At 35.6% G+C, this 24943-nt stretch overlaps 1 protein-coding gene and 3 long non-coding RNA genes across 14 annotated transcripts; 2 read left to right on the top strand and 2 right to left on the bottom strand.

Moving 5' to 3' along the window:
• Positions 1 to 6603: 6603 nt before the first annotated feature.
• Positions 6604 to 7891, bottom strand: LOC149934374 (uncharacterized). Its single transcript, XR_016472321.1, has 3 exons — positions 7775 to 7891; positions 7480 to 7583; positions 6604 to 7164 (listed from the first exon to the last, which is right to left on the bottom strand). It is a non-coding gene; the product is annotated as an uncharacterized LOC149934374 (long non-coding RNA).
• A 631-nt stretch (positions 7892 to 8522) lies between these two features.
• On the top strand, positions 8523 to 9911 carry LOC149934373 (uncharacterized). 3 transcript variants are annotated; one of them, XM_090181613.1, is made up of 3 exons: positions 8523 to 8740; positions 8855 to 9490; positions 9567 to 9911. In XM_090181613.1, the coding sequence occupies exons 2-3, from the start codon at positions 8946 to 8948 to the stop codon at positions 9610 to 9612; spliced, it is 591 nt and encodes a 196-aa protein (XP_090037739.1). In that variant the 5' UTR covers positions 8523 to 8740; positions 8855 to 8945; the 3' UTR covers positions 9613 to 9911. The 3 variants fall into 3 exon arrangements, with proteins under 3 accessions (XP_090037739.1, XP_090037738.1, XP_090037737.1); XM_090181612.1 differs by having other exon boundaries at positions 8525 to 8624; positions 8855 to 9494; XM_090181611.1 differs by having other exon boundaries at positions 8537 to 8740; positions 8855 to 9494.
• Positions 9912 to 11592: 1681 nt separating this feature from the next.
• LOC149934371 (uncharacterized) lies at positions 11593 to 21782 on the top strand. Of its 9 annotated transcripts, none has more exons than XR_016482264.1 (16): positions 11593 to 11755; positions 11816 to 11996; positions 12071 to 12189; positions 14096 to 14213; positions 14284 to 14376; positions 14444 to 14474; positions 14695 to 14923; positions 14998 to 15162; positions 16317 to 16580; positions 16641 to 17014; positions 18921 to 19038; positions 19109 to 19202; positions 19270 to 19300; positions 19521 to 19749; positions 19824 to 19988; positions 21143 to 21782. It is a non-coding gene; the product is annotated as an uncharacterized LOC149934371 (long non-coding RNA). The 9 variants fall into 9 exon arrangements; XR_016482263.1 differs by having other exon boundaries at positions 11816 to 12189; positions 16641 to 16821; positions 16896 to 17014; XR_016482261.1 differs by having other exon boundaries at positions 11594 to 11755; positions 11816 to 11941.
• LOC149934372 (uncharacterized) lies at positions 15376 to 18535 on the bottom strand. The gene is made up of 3 exons (XR_016482269.1): positions 17571 to 18535; positions 16228 to 16339; positions 15376 to 16168 (listed from the first exon to the last, which is right to left on the bottom strand). It is a non-coding gene; the product is annotated as an uncharacterized LOC149934372 (long non-coding RNA).
• Positions 21783 to 24943: the final 3161 nt, after the last annotated feature.

The following is a 24943-nucleotide window of genomic DNA, read 5'->3' as shown; positions in this document are numbered from 1 at the left end:
TTTCACAACGTCCGGGCAAAATCGTCTCTGCCTCCTTGTTCGTTTCTATAATTCATATTTGGTTGTACTGTATATTTATTTATTTCTTTATATTTAAAATGGTCGTCGGACGCATCCCCGTACACCCGGAAGAGGATGAATATTTATCGGATCAACATTCTTCTGACGAAGAAGAAGAATTGGAAAACAATAACGATGACCTGCCCCATTCAGACAGTGAGGAAGATGACTTGTGAGTATTTTGGTGTTTCAAAAGGTTATGCAAAAACTTTAAGGAGTTGTAGGGGGGGGGTGAGTTGAGAAGTATGCCTGTTCTTTCCCCATTTTCCTACGATGAGTTTAAAGAGCGCCAGAGAGCTTCAAAGTGTGGCCTACTAGACCAAGGAAGTAGGCTGCAGCCAGCGTCAACCCAAGCAGCGGGGAAATGCGTACATAAAGGTTTGGGTTCGTGTGATAGGTAAAAAAGGGACTTTGTAAATAAATCGAGGTAACCAGCGTAAAAGAGTAAAATTAAACAGTATTTAAAGTCCCTGCTCCTTAGTTTTGCGCTTGTTGCAGCCTACTTCCAGGGGCTAGTAGGCCCCACTTTGAAGCTCTCTGGCGCTCTTTCAACTCATCGTAGGAAAATGGGAATAAAACAGGCATACTTCTCAACTCACCCCCTACAACTCCTTAAAGTTTTTGCATAACCTTTTGAAAAAAACCTGTATATATATATATAATTGCGATTTTTTTTTGAAATTTTATTTAGAGATGAGGCTACCCAGACAACTAGATCCGAGGTTGTGCCACCGAAGATCTTCAACGTAAACGGATTCGTTATTATTTTAGCCATTCGGACCTTCTTGCTGCCAAAGGTTCAAGCAGAGGACGATGATGTCCATTTTTTAATGGAAAGACTCGAAGATATCGTCGCAGCCAACACCTATCCCAAGTATGTTTCCTTAAGATTGATCGCGTTGAATACGTTTCTATATGATTTCTCTCATCTCCCCTCCCACTTTTTCTATATCGCGATTTAGCCCAACTAGGAATGCCGAAGGAATATACTCCCCAGCCCACGAAGATTGCGTAGCACCAAATGCCGATGGTTTTGCGTAAGAGTTTTTTTATTCGCATCATCATCATTATTATTATTATTAATAAACAACACTAATTAAGTTTTCATTTTATATTTAGCATTCAAACTGCGATTTTCGAGTCTTATTTATATCGTCGAAATTTCCGGGAAGAACACGCGGAACTTCTCCCCAACCACGTATCGCCTCTTTTGAGCGACCTCGACAAGGAAATAATAAAACATGTTAATGCAGTTATTACAAATGAATGCATTAACATGTTTGACCTGTCGTTTAATCTTTAAAACTAGTTGTTTCTTTGTTGTATATAAATAAAAAATAAATAGGTATTGCGATATAATCTTCGTCATATGGTTTTTTTTTTATTTGAATATAGCTTTAAAATTTCTAAATCAGCATATATAATATCAATATAGTATATATATATATATATATATATATACCATTCATTATATTGATATTACATATGTTGATTTAGAAATTTTAAAGCTATATTCAAATAATATATGTATATATAATATCTTATATAAAAAAAGAATATGAAATATACAAAAATAAGTAAAATCCCAATAATAAAATATATAGGTTCACACACTTGACACAGGGGCTCGTTAAGACCCGAAACGTTGTGTCCGGCTTTGTATAATATCTAAGTTGTATATATGTTTTTAATTGTTTTAATAAATTTCAATTAAAATTCATTGGCCTCATGAGTCCTCCGTAATTTAATTAACCTTATTACTGTAAAACCATGACAAAAATCAGTGCCTCTATACGTTCACGTTTTATTTTAGAACTAAAAATATAAAATTCTCGCTCAATGTTACAATCTAGACTCGCCCTTTCTTTTTCCGATGGCGGTATTCTTATTGCGGGTAAATCTCTCGGAAGGAAGACGCTGCGCCGCCCACCCGCTTAACACGCCTCGCCGCCTGTCTTTCGCTGATACCTAGGAAACATATGTTACGCTCCAGGCGTAAACAGGCGGAGAGCCGGAAACGCCGCAGTCGCGCAAACGGACCCTGCAGCCATCTCGTGGCCAAGCGAAACAACGGCGGCGAGGAGATCGAACGGGTGTTCGCTGACGGTGCGCGGCGTGGAACGACCACATCGTCGGCTAGGCGAGAGCGGCAACTCCCGTAAAACGTTAAACAACATGTTTGAAAAAAAAAAACGTCAGATTTACATTGAGGATCATTAACATGAATACGATTTGGAATAGCACTGAAACGGGTAACCACGATAAACAAACCCTCCTATACCTAGTGGCGGATTATCCAATAGGCTGAGTAGGCTTAAGTCTACGGGCCCGGAGGATAAATGGGCCCGGTAGGAATTCTTTAGAGGGGCCCTTGAGAATAAATAATCCACAGTTAACGCAAAATAGAAAAATATTTAAGCTTTTAAGCTGCGGCAAGTTTCCCAAAGTCAAGGGGGCCCCAAACAAAGCTAAGCCTAAGGGCCCGAGTGGTAGTTAATCCGCCACTGCCTATACCAGGCATTGTAACCATAGATATAAGAAATGTATATAAAGGTCTAGATAAATTTCGGGTCGTCTAAGCCTAACATAAAATACGGAATTGACCGCTAGCAGACACCGAGGAAGGCACGTGACCAAGAGCGTGAGCTCTCTTAGCATTTTAGTACTAAGTGCTTGACCTTTCCGCAGGCGTATTCTTTAGACACCATCTGTTGGTGAGTTTTAGTAATTAGTATAATTTTTAAGCAGGAGACAATGGCTCTCGCGACGATAGCACGAGCTTTCTAACCAATAGATAGCGCTTTATAAGGATAGCCTGCAGAAATTACGCGTTTCTGCTAGCTGTTACCTCCGTATTCACTCCCTTTGAAATATTTTATCTAGACCTTTATATACGTTTCCTATATCTATGATTGTAACCCGGCTACCAGTCTGTTCAAAGGCATTAAAAGTCGATAGATGACTTGGGCCTTATAAGGTGATGACTTATAGGTATATGCCTAGCCAATTATTATTATTATTAATTAAAATGTTGTGTAATATTTTTATTTAATAAATCGCCAAGAAGTAATATCTCCGAGAGCCAGGACCCGCTAAGCCTCGAAATGGGCTAAGAAATTAAAATAAAAGTCAGATCTTGAGACAGTATAAACGGGCTTTATTTAAGCCGCGCCGAAGTTAGAGTTACAATAATGGTTATAACACATTTGCAATCAAATTTTTTTGCAATAATATTAAAATTCAAAATTCATTTAACAGATTGACGATATATAAATAGACGCTTCAGTAAATCACCCTCCAAGGATATCGCCCACAAGTAATATTTTTTCAAGAGCCAGGACCCGCGAGTCGCTGTTTATACAGTGCGTTTTAAAATATAATGGGAATTTGGCACCTTTTTTTGGCAACAATTAGGAGGGTTCCCCTCTTAACCAGGTTAAGGCTAATTGGCAAAAACACGACGTTTTGTTTGCGGGTGAAAAGCTTTCATTATTTTAATAATGGCTCTCGGAAATATTATTTGTTGGCAAATTCCTGGGAGGATGATTAATTTAAGCGCCTATTAACGTATCCGAATTTCATGACGAGGAGAATCGGACGGTCAAACCAAATTCTGCCTTTTCCCCTTGATTGTCAAATCTAGAGGAGAATTCGAGCCGCCTTCATCGCCCGGTGGCTGTTGGTTTTTCCGTCTTCGGTAGTTTTGGTTTTGGAACCTGTCTTCCCAGTTAGGCGCTAGCGTCCAGTAGTGAGCTCGGTCCGCCACTTTGACGAACCAGTCATTGAGAGTCAAAGTTATTCGAATACTGTTCCGCCACGATTTTTTTTTATTGTCGCGGTAATACGGAAATCGGTCCGTGATGAATTTGTAAATATCTCGGACGATGATCATCTGATCGGGAGTGTGGCGGATGGCCATGGCTATCAGGTCGACGTAAGAGTAAGGCGGTCTCTCGATCCTGGACCACAACCGGCAGTTGGACGAAGCGACGCTACACGCGCCAGTCGCGTCCATAAAGTTTTTGTATAATTGAAATCGTACGAAGTTTGGACACTGGCCATGAACAGACTATAGGAACTCCTTCGAAACCTTACGGAGCGCCACTATCTCGGAACCGGATAAAACACCCTTTCGTTCGTCGATCGTCCGTTTCGCCCACTTACTCATTAACCATGATGCTCTAGCACGCCCACTCGCCCGCTGAGTACGAACGAGTAAAGGTAAGTTAGGATAATATCTTCGCTGTATAACGCGGCGGATGACGTGCCTCTTTCTCCCCCGTCCCTTCCCCGGGGGGGGGGGGAGGGGGGCACCTTCGGACGCTTTTATCACTCGCTGAAGACGCTGCAAGCGACGGAGATAATTTAAAAAATATCGTTAAATTCCATGGTTACGTCGTTATTTGAAAATTTTGGCCCTAATCGTAGTTAAACCTCACTAGAGTCCATAAGTTGGTGGCTTGAGTATTTAAACTAAGTACTATTTATTGATAGACTGGTCGTTACATTTATTTTTTTGGTTTTTATTTTCAATATATTGGATTTTGTAGGTGATACGAACAAGTTCGGTTTATATTCTCGTAATAATATATAGTCGATATTGGGAGGATTTAAAAACAACATGTTGGATGTGACGTATCGTTTATTCACCTTCACATAATGGTTTTTAATGAGGATGTTACTTAACGTCTCGGCACTATGTACGAATTCATTGATCGCAGCCGAAATTTCTTTTCCCCATTGATCTTCCAAGATCAAATTGCGAGCGTCGTTCCATATTAGCGCTTTAAAATCAATTTTTTTTGATGGCCGACTAAGTTGTAACAAGACCGCTTCGCTCCATTCTAGCAACGGGATATTATCGTAGTTATGCCTATTTAGACACGCCATTCGTACCATATCATTCGCGTTTCCGCACATTTTAGCGTGGTATAACATTGGATTGGTTTTCGACAAATCTTCGATCCTGTCATCATCTGGATTTCTCGTGGTGAAGTCAAACAGTTTCTTTCGCTTCATTCGGTTTAGTTTTTTCGTTTCAGTTAATGGTACTTTTGTTACGGCCACCTTTAGCAACACGTTATTAGGTTCCGCGATAGTCCCGTTTGCGGGTCGTGGTGAGTCAATGTCACCCGATGCATCAATGTCGCTCTGTACATCTTCAAACGCGAATGGCCGTTTTCCGGGACTTACACCGGGCGTCTCGGCTTTAGAATCGCGTTCCATTTTCTCAATCACCTGGACGATGGAATCGCGACTATTTGACGAATCGCGTATCGGAGATTTTGGCGATGGCGTCATCAACGTACGGCCATGGCATTCCGAGTCGGAGTTTGTCATTTCCGCGTCGGACGACATGACGGTAAAATCGTCCTCGGAATCTAAAAGCGTGATTGGTTTTACGGTATAAATAGAACGCGACATTGTACGTTGACGTCCGTATACTATTTGAACGTGACATTAACAAATTACAATCATATATCACCCAGAATATGAAATTAACGACCGAAGAATTTTCGAAAATTAGACCTCTACAATGGTGCATGCGTGAGTTTGGAGGTCGAATGTATAATACGATTACGAATCAAACGGAAACTCAATTATTCTGGATTGATTTTCTGCGAAATGTTTTTGCACCTAAATATAAAGATCAAACCGGAGTTACATTTATAGCCGATTTTGATCAAACACAGCCAGTTATTATCACTAATCATTTGGAACTAAAGCTTCCGACAATTCTAGAATCCGCAATGTACTTTGCCAACAATAGAACCGTACCTATGTTGTTTTCCGTAAATATAACGCATACCACCGTTTTAAATTTGGCGGTTTTAGTTTTGTCTCTCCTGCTAGTGGTGAATTTAATTCGCGGAAATCGTACAAATAAGACTCGTTTAATCTAAATTATTTTTTAACGTAAAATCTGTATATATAAAAATATATATTTCCCATATATTATCTTTTTTTTTTGGGTCTAATTTCTTAATTTGTGAACTGATAGAACTACTCTAGGTTTATTTTTCTAGTTTTAAGAATTTTTTTATAACGGATTTTAATTCTGAAAACATATTTCAATTCCTAGCATTCTGGAGCATACGCTTTTGTATTTGACGTTTATTATTTAATTAGTTAACACCGCTAAGAAATGAGATTTTGTAAACCTCGAAATTACGAGCGGGACGCTGCAGCTCGCCGTCTGGTTTTGTCTCCGACTCGTGACAGAAAACGTATCGCCATCTGGTGTAGTATTTGGTTTTTTAGGAACATACATTTAAAATTTTTTAGTTTTTTTTTGTTGCGGTAATCTGCAACAAATATAAATTTATAATAGAAACTTTTAAATGTTAGATGTGTAAGGTAGAAAAATTTATATAAATATGAATACTTTTTTTGTGGGTCAAAAAATGTGACCAAAAAATTGTGTTAGAAATTTGTAGTTAGCAATGGACCAAGAATGGACTGTGATTTGAAAGACTGAATGACGACATTTTGTTATTCGCAGAAATGTACTTTAATACCATTAAAATGAAGCTGACATGTTAATCAACAATAAAAATATGTCCCTTTAAGGCCAAACCTATAAACTATTTTTTCAGCTCTCAGAACTGTTTTATGTTATAATATATATTTACATGACTTTGTTATTCTAGTGACATAATTGTGTTGTGCATTCTTCATTATTATTAAATTTACAGATATAAATGAACCATGAATTAGTAGAACTTTTGTTTAAAACGCCACGTTTTTCATTTAGTCAAAAACCTAAAACATCTAACGTTCCCCAAGACAGCTTCACAGATCTATCAGCCATGATTGATACTAGACTCGATGAATTTTCCACTATTTTTAACGGCAATGAAGTTACATTACCATCTGAAGTTACTGACATACTAAATGCTTTGAACGGCTAGCAAGTATCGCATACTTGGCTGATTATGTAGTACAAATCCTAGAAGAAAAACATTTTTGCTAATTGTGCCTAATTCTGACTCACCATTTAAATTATCCGACAGAGGAAACCTTAGGTATCCCCAGCAAAGCTTTATCATGTTAATGGCTAATATTGGATATAGTAACAACATTCTCCCTATCTTTGGGATTCACCTGCAATTTTAAAAAACATTGAAATCCACTTGTGGCCAAAAATTGCTCTATGCCCTTACATCCAATGTGATTTGAATAATAATCACCCAAATGAAATTGCTAATTTAATTTGTAGAAAGGTTGTACCCCTAATTATCACAAATATTACCAAAACTCTGTCCGCAAAATTTTAGAAAGTGAAAGAACTTGTGCATAAGCCTCTTTCTCAAAAAGTACTCAAGTCGTAAATTCTAAATTTTTCCTATCTATTGTTTAGTTGTGTACCATTCAGTGGGAAATCCACCTTGGTTTATTATATTTATCAGATTTAAATACCTTCCAAGTTTCCATCACTATTTTCATTCATAGAGATCTTCCAAGTGACAGTTAGTTAATCCATGCCAGTATAAATCATCAATATATGTTAACTCATAGTCCACCTAGTCAACACATATAAATTATCACACGTTAACCCATATTTCAACTAGTCAATATTTGAATAAATAATCATACTATGTTAAACAATATTCCAACTAGTCCTGTATAAATTATCATTATAATACATCATTCTATATTCTAACTATTATGTATTATTAAACTTATTTTGGCTCTTAAAAAATCAAGTTAATACCTTAATAATAAACTTTTACATAATCTTCAAGAGAAGTCACATTTATTTTCTTTTAAAATTCATTTATTTTACTATTTTAATTCAATTAAGTTTTTAAACATTAATACAAAACACAGACCTCTGGAAGTTACTACATAACAAAAATACAGTTGTAAGGAGAACCACGTGTTTATGTTTACATTTTTATACAGAAACGTCGACAGCGACTTCTGGCTCCAGAATGACCAAACTTTAATAACGTTTTTCAAAACTCCACTTTGCGTTAAAAAATCTGAAGAGGTGTTTAAATTTTTATTATTAATTAACTTAAATATTACTAAAAAAATATTTTACAAAAAATTACACATTACGCGATAATAATTGAAATTCAAAGTTCCGCGCCGTTCCTCCCATTCGATAACATGGCTGCGAATTTTCTCAAGGGGGGGGGGGAGGAGGGGGGGGGGGCTAGACTAGCGCCATAAAACGATGTGAGAAGTTTTTGAACTAATTTCCCATACGCGATTTTCGTACGATCGCCTGGGCCGCTATGAGCGCGAAGCAGATCTCGAGACGGCCGTGGTCGTGTCTACGCTTGTTCGAAGCGTCATAATACTCGGAAACCAAATATGGGTTCATTATTCAAATCGGATATGGGGTTGTAAAGTTATTGAAGAAATAGTGATGACGAAAAACATGAAAATTAACCCTAATTAACCCTAATTTAAATTAGGGTTAATTTTCATGTTTTTCGTCATCACTATTTCTTCAATAACTTTACAACCCCATATCCGATTTGAATAATGAACCCATATTTGGTTTCCGAGTATTATGACGCTTCGAACAAGCGTGGAAGTTTTTGATCATGATGGTAATCTCTCAAACTAAAACTCAATATTCATTTTAATTTTTTGTTAAACCCATAATTAGAGGATAATAAAAAATTCCGTCTATTTTAATGTCACCGCCATAAATTTTATATTTCTGGTAATTGAAATCCAACATTCTCTTTTTTTCCCCCCTCTTCATCTTTAAAATTAGCATCGGTATCTAATTTCAAAACTGGGTTAAACAAAATAAAACATCCTTATTTCTTTTTAGCAACGGCAGATATTCATTGGTCCTGTTCATTGGCTTCTCGATCGTCGAGGAACTAAGTCCACTTTTCATTCACTCAAAGAACCCGGTGATAATGAGTCCAGATATTAATCGTGATCTCGGTGCCACTTGTAATGAAAACGTCAATTTCAATGCTGGAGTACTGAATTCTAACAGGAACGATAAAACCACATTTGTGGAAAGTGATATGTTGGAAACGTTTAATGTTAGGCTAGCCAAATTCGTGCTGAATTTTAAACTTCGGCGAGACAATGACAGCGACAACTATCGAAAATTTTACAACGATACGGAGATCGAAGCCTCGCAAGCTCTTTTAGAGCTCTTGAATAAGCTTTTGGACGCAAATCGTCCACACTTTGAAAAGTTAATTCAGGAAATGGAATATAGTGAATTGTCTATTGGTGATGTTTTCTCCACCCTTGCCATGGATGTTCTACATGGTGACAACAAAGGCATAACGTGGATAAGGATAGGCACTTTATTTGCCTTTGGAGTGATGATGGCAAAACCCATTCTTCCAAAGAAGTCATCACACCCTGAGTTTCTAGACAACTTTGGGGTTATTATTGGTGGTGCCATTGAAGATTACGCTGGTGCGTGGATTGACCAACAAGGAGGGTGGGTAAGTGTGCTTTTACACATTACTCCTTGCCATTTTATGGGCAAGGGTTTAATGTTTTGTTTTACTTTACAGAAGTCTATTAAATCGCAGACCTTACAACCAGTTTCAAACATCCTAATGAAAATGGTTGGTTTGGGGATAATGGTGTTGCTCGGTACTGCTGTTACAATTATTGGCTTAAGCCACGCTGCATCCACTTTCAGCACGTTCTTAAGGAAGTGGTGATGGGAACAATAAGAAAGGTGCAAGCCGCTAAATATTTTATGGTCCACATTTGTTATTGTATTTTTGCATCTCTACTAATAACCAAAAAAAAGGGTTCCTTGTTGTTTTTACGCATGAAAAAAATATTTTTATTACCAAATAAAAACTAATTGTATGTGGCATAAGTAAAGTTCAATTTGCTTTTGATAGAAATCGAGGTTTCTTTTTCACGCTCATAAGGTTTACACGCTCGAGACATCTCAAACGTACGGTGCTCCAGGAAGTTCCGCTTTCAAAAACTTCAGTTTAGAACTGCTTATATCGTGCATTCTAACCTCCGTTATTTTATTTAAACAAATAAAAAACAATCCTAGTGAGATGAATTGAAGTTGAAAAGTTTCGTATAGAATTCAATATTTTAGCAATGTCAATTACAACAAAAAATAATATGGAAGATGCGTTTTAAAGGATAACTTTATTGAGGTAAGATACGAGCAGTTCTTTCAAGTATATTTATTATTGCACAATTATTATATTTATTCGTTTGAAACCTCGACTCTTAATGCAAAATCTACCGTTACTAAACTGTTGAAATTGCACCACTTTAATTTTCGTCTTATTTAAAGGCCGAAAAATAAATAGAAATTCCAATTTCCAGATCATTAAAGAGATAAAACCTCAATGAAATTCGAATTTCCCGCTGATCAAAAACTAGCTGGAATCACGTGTGTTTCTGTTATGTCGTCTGCTTATGATGTCCAATCCTTTTTATTCGACGTACCCATTGAGTTGGGAATATTTATCTAGAGGTTCAATCAAAACATCGGATTTCAGTATTTCGCGAAACAAGTTTTTAAGAAAACTTTATCATTCTACTCGTGGCGCCGTCTATCTCTAAATGGTACGTTCAAATAAAACGCGTTTTACGGCAAAAATATATTTTTTTTTCAAAAATGATGGATGGTACCACGGGTCATATGATAACGTTTTCTCGTCATTTTAGAGGAGACGGTACATTCGTAATTTTAAAAAACATTTTTCGCGGCGAGCAGGTTTGATTGGATCTCTAGATTAATATTCCCAACTTAATGGGCGTACCGATGGATTTGTTACAAAATAATTATCTTAAAACTACATAAAAAACCAAACGATTACGGTAATCGTTTTGTTTTTTATGTAGTTTACGATAATTATTTTTTATGTAATTTTGTTAAAAAATTTAAAGGAACATAATGCACAACAATCAGAATCTTAATGCAAGAATTTAAAAAAATACAAGGTTGTTTAAAATTGAAATCTGAGAAAACAAAAAACCACTGAATATCTCTTGAAAAAATATGTGAATCTTGCGTCTACCCACAAATTAGTAGTTTTTGCAACATTTCCATTATCACTTATTCCTGCAGTTTTTTTTTTCTAATTTTTAATTCACGTATTTGCAAACACATCCATCAGGGCCGTCACCAGCCCAAAATTTTAGGTAGGGCCAAGGGCTTTAATTTTTATTTATCGCGAATTTCTAGGTAGTGCCAAAACAATTCTAGGCAGGGCCGGGCCCTACCGCTCGCCCCCCCCCCTGGTGACGGCCCTGACATCCATTATACTCAAGGAAAAGCACAATATCCAGAAATATGTAGCAATGAAAATGACTTTGATGAAATGGAACTACATTTTGAGTATGTAAGAAAAAAAAAAGCCAGATGGATCAAAGGAAACAGATGAAAAAGTCAGAAATATGGGCTGTGAAATTTTGGAATTTGCTAAAGGGTTGTACGTAAGTTAAAAATTGTAAATTCCATTTAAAAATACCTTGGCAGTGCCCAAAGCTTCAATAATATATAAAAAAAAGAGCACGATCCAGTTATTGTCATTGGCTAGCTGCATAAGCAGCCGATGCCGGGATGGTGACGTCAGTGGGAAGCCAGAAGCTCAGATTTCCGCATTGAAATCAATGCTGTAGTATTGTCTTATCGCCGTATCTTTGACATATTTTAGTAATTAAATGAAATTAGTATCCATTAAGACCATTTTATGATCACTAAATTATGTAAACTAAAGTAAGTAACCCAAAAATTTCATTTAAATAAATTCAATATATATTTTTATTTGGTTTAAAGATCTTAGCCGGTAGTAAGCCTAGGCCAAAACAGTGTCGATTTCACCTTGGATTAATAATAGAAGATTTCACGATTCGAGGAGCTGAAGAAATTAGGAATAGTTAATCATTGACTCAATTGAATAAAGTAAATTAAGCCAGTAAACGGATTAGAAAATTTAATCAAGATTTTTAAAACAAAAGCATGTTAAAATATTACTGTGAATCTCTATTTCAGATATAATAAAGATAATAATGGTAAAATTTTCTCGTTCAGGTAGACGAACTTCCCTTAATTAGTTCTTGATCTGGTTACCCTCTACAAGCTCCTCCATGATCCGAATCAATCTTATTTTTCATATTTGGTCTCTACCTTCAGAACGAGAGGCAACAGTCGTAAGCTATGACTCCGGTACTCTAAATGTGACTCGTTAAAATTATCCTTTTTTCATCGGGTTATTATTCCCTGGAACTACTTCCCAGATGACATTGTGTGCGCGGGCACTCTGGATGTCTTCAAGAAAAAATTGTCAAATGTCACTTTTTGTAATTTAATTTAACCACCCATGTGGTTTCCTATTTATATCTTAACAATCGGGCTCTTCGGTCTTCTGACCCTAGCCCCCACCTGGACTCTTGAGAAAAAAGTATTTAGTTATTGTTTTGATCTCAATCTTTATATTTAACTACATATAATCAGTAGTTACAACTCTACTGAAATTGAAGTTTGATCAATAGTTATTTGTAATATTTATATAATTCAGTGATTTCTAATAACTTTGTGAATAAATTTTCCTTTTATATTCTTAAAACTGAAATATTTTATTTAAGTTTAATAAACAATTATAATTAAATACTTTGATAAATGAGATATTGCTCGTTTTACATTGAATTGAATTATTAATACTCTAGTTTTTCCCAAAAACAAAATAGACCTTCCTCTTTTAGCCACCTTTAAATAATGAAAACTTCAGAGCATTTGTACTTTAGATAGTGCAAATCATATAACAGACTATTCAGTTTATTTATTAGCATATGTAAAGGTAATTTTAATTGAAAACGATGCTTTAAAAAACATTTAAGAAAGCAATGTCGACACACAGTAAAGGTTGCATCAGGTCTTTAGGCTTCCCACTGACGTCATAGCTGGCGTAGAAGACCGAAGAGCAGACGACGGGAAAATGAAAACCCCGCTATGTAGGCAACCTTTATTAGCGCAAAGATGATTTAAACTCGTACCCTAGATTCGAATACTGAGAGCTTTCCCATTGACGGTTTTGTTACGAAGCGTTTACCCTTTTCCGGCACGTGACCTCAGAAAAATCGGGCTCCATCGGTTGTGGCACGGCCAACTTCGATCACGCGCTGCCGAGCTATATAACGCGGCAGTGCGTGATCGAAGTTGGCTGTGGTTGCGGTAAGGCGCAAACCATGGAGCGAAGTTTTTCTGAGTTCCGGCGGGAAGTGGGTAAACGCTATCGGCAACGCGCGAGAGAGTGATTTCGAATCTAGGGTGCGAGTTTAAATTATCTTTGATTAGCGGCCGTATTTATGAACCTTGGGCCATGGCAGAGTCAACCACGGACACCGTAAATTTCGCACTTTACTGACTTTACACACATTTTGCCACCGAACTTTGGAGCCCCTTTAAGTCAACGAAGGCGCAAAATTGTAAGACGCATTTCAGGTACAACGTTAAAACCGCGATTACGACACAACGATTGCTCGTATGAAAAATGTTCATAGAACATTTATTGTAAGAAATAGCCGGACCCTAATGTTCATACATGGGTTTATAGCCGTACATACAATACTAACGTAGATATTCGCGATAAACCATTACTGGTTTTCCCATAACCATTGCTCGTAAAACAGCTATGTCCAGTAAAAGTTTAAAAACCAAAAAAAAACAAATGTTTTGCCATTTCGAATTTTGGGTAAAATTCCCATAGCACAACAATCTATCTACAATTTTTGGTTCGTTTTGACATGGGATTTTAAAATCCCATACCAAAATGATACAAGTACCGTAGATGGTGCGGTTTTTTTGCTTATTTCCGAGGCTCAAAATTTATAATCACGTCTGCTAGGTCACGGCCCCGTAAGCCTTGGTTATTGTTTGATTATTTAGTATTGAAATTTAAAATACCAAAAATATGAGTGGTTCTAAATGTACAATCATGGTGGTTCAGTCAGATTATGTGCGAAGAGTCATAAGCTCCCATCAAAGTTGAAAAAAAAAAAACAAATGTTACTAGGCTAATCTAGGAATATGAATGACCCGTAATTTCCATTAACCTAGGGCTAATGATCAGACAGACTACAGGCCTTTTCTCCATGCTACAACAAGCAAAGATAATCTAGAAGTCGATAAAATGTAGATTAGGCATTTCCATTTTCCATAAAAAAAAACTTCAGTTGTAAGTTTGAATTGTTTTTAATTTTGAGTTTTAAAATATTTATTCCAATCTTTACTTTATTTTTCAATAGATATGTTCCCATGATCAGTTCCTTAATTTGAAAAAAAAAAAAGGCAGGACAGATGATTAACATTCGCTCACTCAATTTTCCCTAAGCGAAAGAGTAATTTAAGATAATTTATTGTACTAGAATAGACCAGCTAATTTAGTGTTTTTTTTGTTATTCTCAGAATTCCAAAAGTCAGAAGTAAGGATCAAATGGTATGAGTTTATATTTTATCATTTTAGGTTGAGTCGCTTATTAGGAGGGATTTTAAATCATCACTTATTGAAAACTAAATATTTTCTCTAAATTTAAACCTAAGGTGGTGGATACATTATCTGCAAAATCATAAAAAAATGAAACCCCCTCCCATTGTCTTGTTTTTTTTTCCTAGAGGCGTAAGTTTGAATGAAACTAACAACTTTAAAATTCTTCTAGGGCGTGATAATTTGGGATCATGTCTGGAAAATTCTCCGCCGCCACCTTTCTCATCTTTTCTAAACATCATGGGTGTCAGAAAACTCTGATTTTCTCAATCAGCTCTTGCAATTGTTAGTGGCTGATGAATTTTCGTTTTCGAAGTTGGGCTATTTAACTACTAAAACAACAACATGCGGAGTGACCAAAAAAAAAAAAACTCTACAGGAATTCCTCACCACCACCAAATGTGATTTAGACTAAACATCTGAGCATGTTTAGTTGGTGATCGTGTAATTGACATTTTTTCTCTCGTCCTAATAGCATCAAGGGACAGAACTAATATCTGCGGCAATTTTATTAGAAATATCTTGGTTATATCCAAATATAGATGATTATATTTGAATTGGCATTTATGAAGGCAAATGATGTGAGGAAAGTTGGCTAGATTATTTTGGTGGCTAAAACAAAACATAAGGGCAACCCAAGGTTTGTAGTTTACTGATTTCATTTTATAGAAATTTTCACCTCTTGAGTTTAGCTGTAAAAATTTGAAATTGAAGACAATCGCTAACAGCGGAAAATGCTATATTTTCCAAATATGATTCTGTAAATCATATCTGTAAAGTTATATTAGTCATTCCTAAACCTTTAAGAGATTATTGAGGTTATGTCAATGATAATTAAGTTTAACCCTGATTAGGATCTCATACCTTAAAATCAATCGACTATTTATTCAATTTCTTTGGTTAAAATTGACAAGTGAACAATAAATTTCACTGTGTTGACTGTTAAACTTTTATTTGACTAAAATACTCAAAATGGCCTAACTTTCACTTATGCAGGATGTAACGGTTAATATCTTGGATAAAACCATGTCAGCTGGGTAAAATCAGCGAATAATAGCTATTTTGAAAGCTCACGAGTGGAATCGCAACAGTGCATGAGCTATTAGTTTTTTAATTGATTAATTTATCAAACCACGTAGTCTGAAGCTGCTCGAGCCTGACTTTAATTTTTGTAGGCTATTTTTCCTCAAATTAATAATAATTATTATAAAAATTTAAGTGAAACCTTTACCAAAAGTAACTGTGCAAATGGGACGTTTAATTGGGTACAATAGCCTGTGTCAGATTATAGTTTTGAATTAAATTTTAAAACCATATGATAAACTTTAGGTAAACAATGGTTAAAAAAAATTAAAGTAAACTGTAATCATGGTACCATTAGCTTTTTTAATAATATGATCTATTTAATTTTTTATGAGGCTTAATTTTACTTGGATTTAATGAAATTGAATTGCACAAGCTTTGCTTTTTTTTTGAAACCTTATATTCCGTGTCATGCTAGCTTCAATGAATTATCTGGAAACTTATTTTCGTTATCTAAGAGTTATAAATTTAAGGTTCTAGAAAAAAATTGCTGATTTTGATAGTGTGATTACTTTCTTGAGCGAATAATGTATTGATGTTTGAACAATTAACATTCCAAAATTCTGGAAAAAAAAAATTAGTTAAATGTAACTCCAAATGGTTTTATGGTCTATGAAATTACCAAGCTCTAAACCGGATTTCAAGCTTGACTGGCTTTGGCTTTGCAATTATAACTACTTGCTCATTATCCTGCTTTTGTTCAATTTACAGGATTATCATTTTCGCCTTGGAGTCTGAAACATACAAGTCGTTATTGCGATCAGCATGGATTCAGTTTTTTGCGCCGTTTAATAATTTTCGTATTATTAAAGTTAAAACCACGAGTCATTATTATTGTTTATTTGAAATTTAAAAAGTTAAACATAATCCTTTCCCGCCAGTACATAAAATGCCAGTCTTTGACATATTTTAGTAATTAAATGAAATTAGTATCCATTAAGACCATTTTATGATCACTAAATTATGTAAACTAAAGTAAGTAACCCAAAAATTTCATTTAAATAAATTCAATATATATTTTTATTTGGTTTAAAGATCTTAGCCGGTAGTAAGCCTAGGCCAAAACAGTGTCGATTTCACCTTGGATTAATAATAGAAGATTTCACGATTCGAGGAGCTGAAGAAATTAGGAATAGTTAATCATTGACTCAATTGAATAAAGTAAATTAAGCCAGTAAACGGATTAGAAAATTTAATCAAGATTTTTAAAACAAAAGCATGTTAAAATATTACTGTGAATCTCTATTTCAGATATAATAAAGATAATAATGGTAAAATTTTCTCGTTCAGGTAGACGAACTTCCCTTAATTAGTTCTTGATCTGGTTACCCTCTACAAGCTCCTCCATGATCCGAATCAATCTTATTTTTCATATTTGGTCTCTACCTTCAGAACGAGAGGCAACAGTCGTAAGCTATGACTCCGGTACTCTAAATGTGACTCGTTAAAATTATCCTTTTTTCATCGGGTTATTATTCCCTGGAACTACTTCCCAGATGACATTGTGTGCGCGGGCACTCTGGATGTCTTCAAGAAAAAATTGTCAAATGTCACTTTTTGTAATTTAATTTAACCACCCATGTGGTTTCCTATTTATATCTTAACAATCGGGCTCTTCGGTCTTCTGACCCTAGCCCCCACCTGGACTCTTGAGAAAAAAGTATTTAGTTATTGTTTTGATCTCAATCTTTATATTTAACTACATATAATCAGTAGTTACAACTCTACTGAAATTGAAGTTTGATCAATAGTTATTTGTAATATTTATATAATTCAGTGATTTCTAATAACTTTGTGAATAAATTTTCCTTTTATATTCTTAAAACTGAAATATTTTATTTAAGTTTAATAAACAATTATAATTAAATACTTTGATAAATGAGATATTGCTCGTTTTACATTGAATTGAATTATTAATACTCTAGTTTTTCCCAAAAACAAAATAGACCTTCCTCTTTTAGCCACCTTTAAATAATGAAAACTTCAGAGCATTTGTACTTTAGATAGTGCAAATCATATAACAGACTATTCAGTTTATTTATTAGCATATGTAAAGGTAATTTTAATTGAAAACGATGCTTTAAAAAACATTTAAGAAAGCAATGTCGACACACAGTAAAGGTTGCATCAGGTCTTTAGGCTTCCCACTGACGTCATAGCTGGCGTAGAAGACCGAAGAGCAGACGACGGGAAAATGAAAACCCCGCTATGTAGGCAACCTTTATTAGCGCAAAGATGATTTAAACTCGTACCCTAGATTCGAATACTGAGAGCTTTCCCATTGACGGTTTTGTTACGAAGCGTTTACCCTTTTCCGGCACGTGACCTCAGAAAAATCGGGCTCCATCGGTTGTGGCACGGCCAACTTCGATCACGCGCTGCCGAGCTATATAACGCGGCAGTGCGTGATCGAAGTTGGCTGTGGTTGCGGTAAGGCGCAAACCATGGAGCGAAGTTTTTCTGAGTTCCGGCGGGAAGTGGGTAAACGCTATCGGCAACGCGCGAGAGAGTGATTTCGAATCTAGGGTGCGAGTTTAAATTATCTTTGATTAGCGGCCGTATTTATGAACCTTGGGCCATGGCAGAGTCAACCACGGACACCGTAAATTTCGCACTTTACTGACTTTACACACATTTTGCCACCGAACTTTGGAGCCCCTTTAAGTCAACGAAGGCGCAAAATTGTAAGACGCATTTCAGGTACAACGTTAAAACCGCGATTACGACACAACGATTGCTCGTATGAAAAATGTTCATAGAACATTTATTGTAAGAAATAGCCGGACCCTAATGTTCATACATGGGTTTATAGCCGTACATACAATACTAACGTAGATATTCGCGATAAACCATTACTGGTTTTCCCATAACCATTGCTCGTAAAACAGCTATGTCCAGTAAAAGTTTAAAAACCAAAAAAAAACAAATGTTTTGCCATTTCGAATTTTGGGTAAAATTCCCATAGCACAACAATCTATCTACAATTTTTGGTTCGTTTTGACATGGGATTTTAAAATCCCATACCAAAATGATACAAGTACCGTAGATGGTGCGGTTTTTTTGCTTATTTCCGAGGCTCAAAATTTATAATCACGTCTGCTAGGTCACGGCCCCGTAAGCCTTGGTTATTGTTTGATTATTTAGTATTGAAATTTAAAATACCAAAAATATGAGTGGTTCTAAATGTACAATCATGGTGGTTCAGTCAGATTATGTGCGAAGAGTCATAAGCTCCCATCAAAGTTGAAAAAAAAAAAACAAATGTTACTAGGCTAATCTAGGAATATGAATGACCCGTAATTTCCATTAACCTAGGGCTAATGATCAGACAGACTACAGGCCTTTTCTCCATGCTACAACAAGCAAAGATAATCTAGAAGTCGATAAAATGTAGATTAGGCATTTCCATTTTCCATAAAAAAAAACTTCAGTTGTAAGTTTGAATTGTTTTTAATTTTGAGTTTTAAAATATTTATTCCAATCTTTACTTTATTTTTCAATAGATATGTTCCCATGATCAGTTCCTTAATTTGAAAAAAAAAAAAAGGCAGGACAGATGATTAACATTCGCTCACTCAATTTTCCCTAAGCGAAAGAGTAATTTAAGATAATTTATTGTACTAGAATAGACCAGCTAATTTAGTGTTTTTTTTGTTATTCTCAGAATTCCAAAAGTCAGAAGTAAGGATCAAATGGTATGAGTTTATATTTTATCATTTTAGGTTGAGTCGCTTATTAGGAGGGATTTTAAATCATCACTTATTGAAAACTAAATATTTTCTCTAAATTTAAACCTAAGGTGGTGGATACATTATCTGCAAAATCATAAAAAAATGAAACCCCCTCCCATTGTCTTGTTTTTTTTTCCTAGAGGCGTAAGTTTGAATGAAACTAACAACTTTAAAATTCTTCTAGGGCGTGATAATTTGGGATCATGTCTGGAAAATTCTCCGCCGCCACCTTTCTCATCTTTTCTAAACATCATGGGTGTCAGAAAACTCTGATTTTCTCAATCAGCTCTTGCAATTGTTAGTGGCTGATGAATTTTCGTTTTCGAAGTTGGGCTATTTAACTACTAAAACAACAACATGCGGAGTGACCAAAAAAAAAAAAACTCTACAGGAATTCCTCACCACCACCAAATGTGATTTAGACTAAACATCTGAGCATGTTTAGTTGGTGATCGTGTAATTGACATTTTTTCTCTCGTCCTAATAGCATCAAGGGACAGAACTAATATCTGCGGCAATTTTATTAGAAATATCTTGGTTATATCCAAATATAGATGATTATATTTGAATTGGCATTTATGAAGGCAAATGATGTGAGGAAAGTTGGCTAGATTATTTTGGTGGCTAAAACAAAACATAAGGGCAACCCAAGGTTTGTAGTTTACTGATTTCATTTTATAGAAATTTTCACCTCTTGAGTTTAGCTGTAAAAATTTGAAATTGAAGACAATCGCTAACAGCGGAAAATGCTATATTTTCCAAATATGATTCTGTAAATCATATCTGTAAAGTTATATTAGTCATTCCTAAACCTTTAAGAGATTATTGAGGTTATGTCAATGATAATTAAGTTTAACCCTGATTAGGATCTCATACCTTAAAATCAATCGACTATTTATTCAATTTCTTTGGTTAAAATTGACAAGTGAACAATAAATTTCACTGTGTTGACTGTTAAACTTTTATTTGACTAAAATACTCAAAATGGCCTAACTTTCACTTATGCAGGATGTAACGGTTAATATCTTGGATAAAACCATGTCAGCTGGGTAAAATCAGCGAATAATAGCTATTTTGAAAGCTCACGAGTGGAATCGCAACAGTGCATGAGCTATTAGTTTTTTAATTGATTAATTTATCAAACCACGTAGTCTGAAGCTGCTCGAGCCTGACTTTAATTTTTGTAGGCTATTTTTCCTCAAATTAATAATAATTATTATAAAAATTTAAGTGAAACCTTTACCAAAAGTAACTGTGCAAATGGGACGTTTAATTGGGTACAATAGCCTGTGTCAGATTATAGTTTTGAATTAAATTTTAAAACCATATGATAAACTTTAGGTAAACAATGGTTAAAAAAAATTAAAGTAAACTGTAATCATGGTACCATTAGCTTTTTTAATAATATGATCTATTTAATTTTTTATGAGGCTTAATTTTACTTGGATTTAATGAAATTGAATTGCACAAGCTTTGCTTTTTTTTTGAAACCTTATATTCCGTGTCATGCTAGCTTCAATGAATTATCTGGAAACTTATTTTCGTTATCTAAGAGTTATAAATTTAAGGTTCTAGAAAAAAATTGCTGATTTTGATAGTGTGATTACTTTCTTGAGCGAATAATGTATTGATGTTTGAACAATTAACATTCCAAAATTCTGGAAAAAAAAAATTAGTTAAATGTAACTCCAAATGGTTTTATGGTCTATGAAATTACCAAGCTCTAAACCGGATTTCAAGCTTGACTGGCTTTGGCTTTGCAATTATAACTACTTGCTCATTATCCTGCTTTTGTTCAATTTACAGGATTATCATTTTCGCCTTGGAGTCTGAAACATACAAGTCGTTATTGCGATCAGCATGGATTCAGTTTTTTGCGCCGTTTAATAATTTTCGTATTATTAAAGTTAAAACCACGAGTCATTATTATTGTTTATTTGAAATTTAAAAAGTTAAACATAATCCTTTCCCGCCAGTACATAAAATGCCAGTGAGTTACATTATAGTTATTAAATCATTACCGAGCAGTCGACAGAAGAATGATGTTCGACAAACATGCTTAGACATAAGCTTTTCAAAATTACTGTTTAACATATTTCCTAAATACGAGGCCGGGCCACTGTCTCGCCATGGCCTAAGTCGTTACACAAAAGCTTAAACATTCTACCAAGAAGGAACCTGCAGTATCCCCCGAGATCAAACACTACGTATTCATCTCTAAATTGCCCTCGTGATTTTAAAAGCTCTTTCGTAGTTTCGTTAGTGATTTAACTTTAGAGATCCCATCCGTCTTACATTTCATCCACTAAAATCACCACATATTGCTTTTACCATATCATTTATATAGTCCAATCAGGATTTCTTTCTTCGCGTATCCTGGTTTATCACGTAAATAGCAAGACCAAATTAATGCATTTCCCATCAAATTAACCACCGAGCACAGAAATCCTTTATGTTCGATGGACGTCGACTTCGCACTATACACAGTCATAGTCACCATACAAATAGGCTGTGTCCGGAGAATAGTTTTTTTATAAAAAAAATTCTCGAAGTTAAAAAATATGCTCAGATTAAATATGCGACAACGCCTGTCGCATTGAAATGTTATTTTGACTAAAATTGGACCTACGTAACAGTACATAGAAATCTCATGGGTAACTAGAATGCTGCCGCCTACGGCCGAGCTTGACGCCAGTTCGCCTTGATCCTTCAGCCAATGAGAGGCCGTAGAGTGGTTCCGCCAAGGAGGATAATAATCCTCCTTGGTTCCACGTAACTATAGCGGGAGCTAGGTTACTTCATTCTCTTTGGTGACATTAAATTCTTGGCAGAACCACTCTTTGAGCTCTGATTGGCTGAGATCTGGCTATCGTCTGCCACGGCGTTTGGTCCATTTTCCAGTTACACGGCAGCATTCTAGTTACCTATGAGATTTCTAAGTAACGGTATCGTCGTGGGTCCAATTTTTTTGAATTAATTCTAGGTAGTTTAAGTTTTAGCGAAGTAGAGTAGAACTCGGTAAGATAATCTATTCTTGTATAAAGACGGAACTCAATGTGAAGTTAAACATTTCTCTACATATATACCTTTAGCGCCAACTTAAAAAACTTTGTACGTAGAATTCTGAAACCTTAATAAACTCGCAAATAATATTGATAATATATTAACTGCATTATACTTGCTAGTTTATCTAATCTCGAGTCCGATTTAATAAAAGGAAAAAAAACAATGAAATTATAGATGGATTATTGATGAATTTAATGGGTAAAAAAAAATACAGAATTGGAATAAAATTTAATTTGAAGAATAACATAATTTTTTTGGGGAGTCTAACATTTCATAGGTCAAGTTTCTCATTTCCGCTCTCAATCAAATCTTGGACATTCACATCGAAGAAAGTAAGCTCCTGCATTTCGTTTGGCGTTAAATCTAATAACGCAAAAGCTTCGGTACGTGAAATTTGAGGATGTTTTCTCTGCTCATTTTCAATGTGGGCATTAATTCGGTTTTTTAACACGATTTGATGTTTACGAAGATGGAAAGTACCCGCTAACTCGTGCTTATTATTTTTTAACGATCTCTCATCCTCAGTTTGGACTGGGCTTAATTGTATTAATTCTTTGCCCGTTGGACTAGACACCAAGGGCCATCGACTTCCGGTCTTATACCAATGGTTATATTGTTCCTGGGCCCACAAGAAATCTTTGTGATTACGGTTTTCCAAGATATCCAATAAATCTTGAGGCAAATAATGCTTTCCCTTGGACAAAAATATGTCACGAATATCCGATTCCAAATGTATAACTGTTTCGGCGTCCGAAAAGTCAAATTTAGCACTTCGTATCTCCGTTATGCGTTCTAAATTTAGTCCGACAGCGATAATCATATTTAAAACCACTTTTTTCCTTTCCTCGTTCTCAATAGCCAAAATGATTGGTTTATTTTGATAAATGGGCTCGACCGTTTTCTCGCTTCGTCCAGATACAAATGGAATATTTTCAGTCGGGATGACATCGTGAATGTACTCTCTGGGTTTATGAGTAGAAAATTCTTTAGTTTCAAGATCTTGGTGACATTCCGGAGAACAAACCCAATTATCGTAAACGTTTAACTCTCCCGCCTCGTCCATGTCGAGGCTAGAGTTAGTAGTCTCGTTACTGATCGTTCTCCTTGCTGGTCTTTCGTCCTCGCGGAAACATTTTTCCTCATCTGGGATCTTGTTTTTCTGAACTCTACGTTTTTCGGTTCCGCCAGTTCTTAGGCCGGTAGCTATTTTTGCTTTTTTAATTCGCGTACTAGACGACTCTCTTTTAATTGGCGTGTTAAAAGCTACCGTTCTCTTGTCAGGAGTATCGGGAATGGACATTGGCGCTAATAAACCATCATTACCGTCGTTAGATTCTAAGTCATCTTTCAAAGGCGTCGACTGATGACTTCGCGCGATAACGATGGAATCGGGTGACGGTATATAAGAACCGATTTCCTCGAACCTAATTGGTTTTCGGTCCAGTCTGATATTCATCAAGTTATTTGGTCTGGAATCGTTCTTTCTCGTAATCGTCGGCATGAGAGACGGTACGTCCGGAATCTTTGCGGAAATGGCGCTCTTATTTTGATTCATTTCTACCGCCAACACGTGAAAGCAGCGGCGGTTTCCGAAATTGCAACTACAAAGCTTTTTTTCGTCTTAGTATAGGGTTTAACAGCGTGGTATTCGTTCTTACTGGGATCTCTGACCACGTAAACCAACGGATTGGTATCAAATGTGACTAAAATTTTTGTCTCACACAAACTGGAGCCAGGAATTTCTTAGACTATACATACCCACATCTCTTTATGACGTCGTCGATCTATTCCTGTCAGTGGCGTTTTACGAAAAATCGCGAAAACCAGGAAACTAATTTACATCCAGGATACCATGGATTTATATTACAGTCATAATCATAATCAGTTTGGTCATTTCGTCTCTTCGAAATTAAGCTGACATTTAAAATTTTGATTTGTGAGTGTGCCGGTAGATAATCATTCAGCGAAGGGATAAAACTTTATTGTAAGGGTAGTAGATGCGTTTATCTCCTCCAACAAGCGTACGTTTCTTTATACTATAATTTTTACGGAGTTCCGTACCTTTCTACTCGTATACTAGGGCTCACCCCAGCACCATTCTATAGTTGCCTGATACTCTTAATCGATTCTTACTTGAATGTACTCGCATTGTTCGGATAAGCCTGCAGGAATTAAAGATTCGCTGAATAGTGGTCATTCAAGAACCTACTTAATTATTTAACCTGGGACGCTGTTCTTTTTCATTTGATCATTTTCGAATTTCTTAAACGGTCACGAGCGAAAGGATTGTTCTAAAGTTTTTAACTAAAATGTTCCAAGTTAACGATTACATCGAGTATTTGGATCGGAAAGAGGGAACCTTTTTCATAGCCCAAATTTTGGAAATTTTTGATGAGCAGTTGAAATTGCGTTTCATTAATCTCTCAGAGACTAGGGATGGAAATTACCATAAAGGTACGTTTCACTTTCTTATCAGTTTGCCTATAAAATTTAATAGTTATTTAGTATATTTATTTAGATAAATTGCTTGTTTTTGTTCGA

Source organism: Leiobunum rupestre, chromosome 7 (genome assembly GCF_980474605.1).
Source record: "Leiobunum rupestre chromosome 7, qqLeiRupe1.1.hap1, whole genome shotgun sequence".
In the NCBI taxonomy this organism is placed as follows: Eukaryota; Metazoa; Arthropoda; class Arachnida; order Opiliones; family Sclerosomatidae; genus Leiobunum; species Leiobunum rupestre.
The sequence above is the reverse complement of the archived record's forward strand: the minus strand, read 5'-3'. Positions and strand labels throughout refer to the sequence as shown.

Excerpts from the sequence above, each read along its gene's own strand:
- LOC149934373 (XM_090181612.1), top strand. The coding sequence starts at position 8,946 with ATGAGTCCAGATATTAATCGTGATCTCGGTGCCACTTGTAATGAAAAC. Across the intron at positions 9,495-9,566 it reads TTGACCAACAAGGAGGGTGG|AAGTCTATTAAATCGCAGAC; the intron begins GTAAGTGTGCTT and ends TTTACTTTACAG.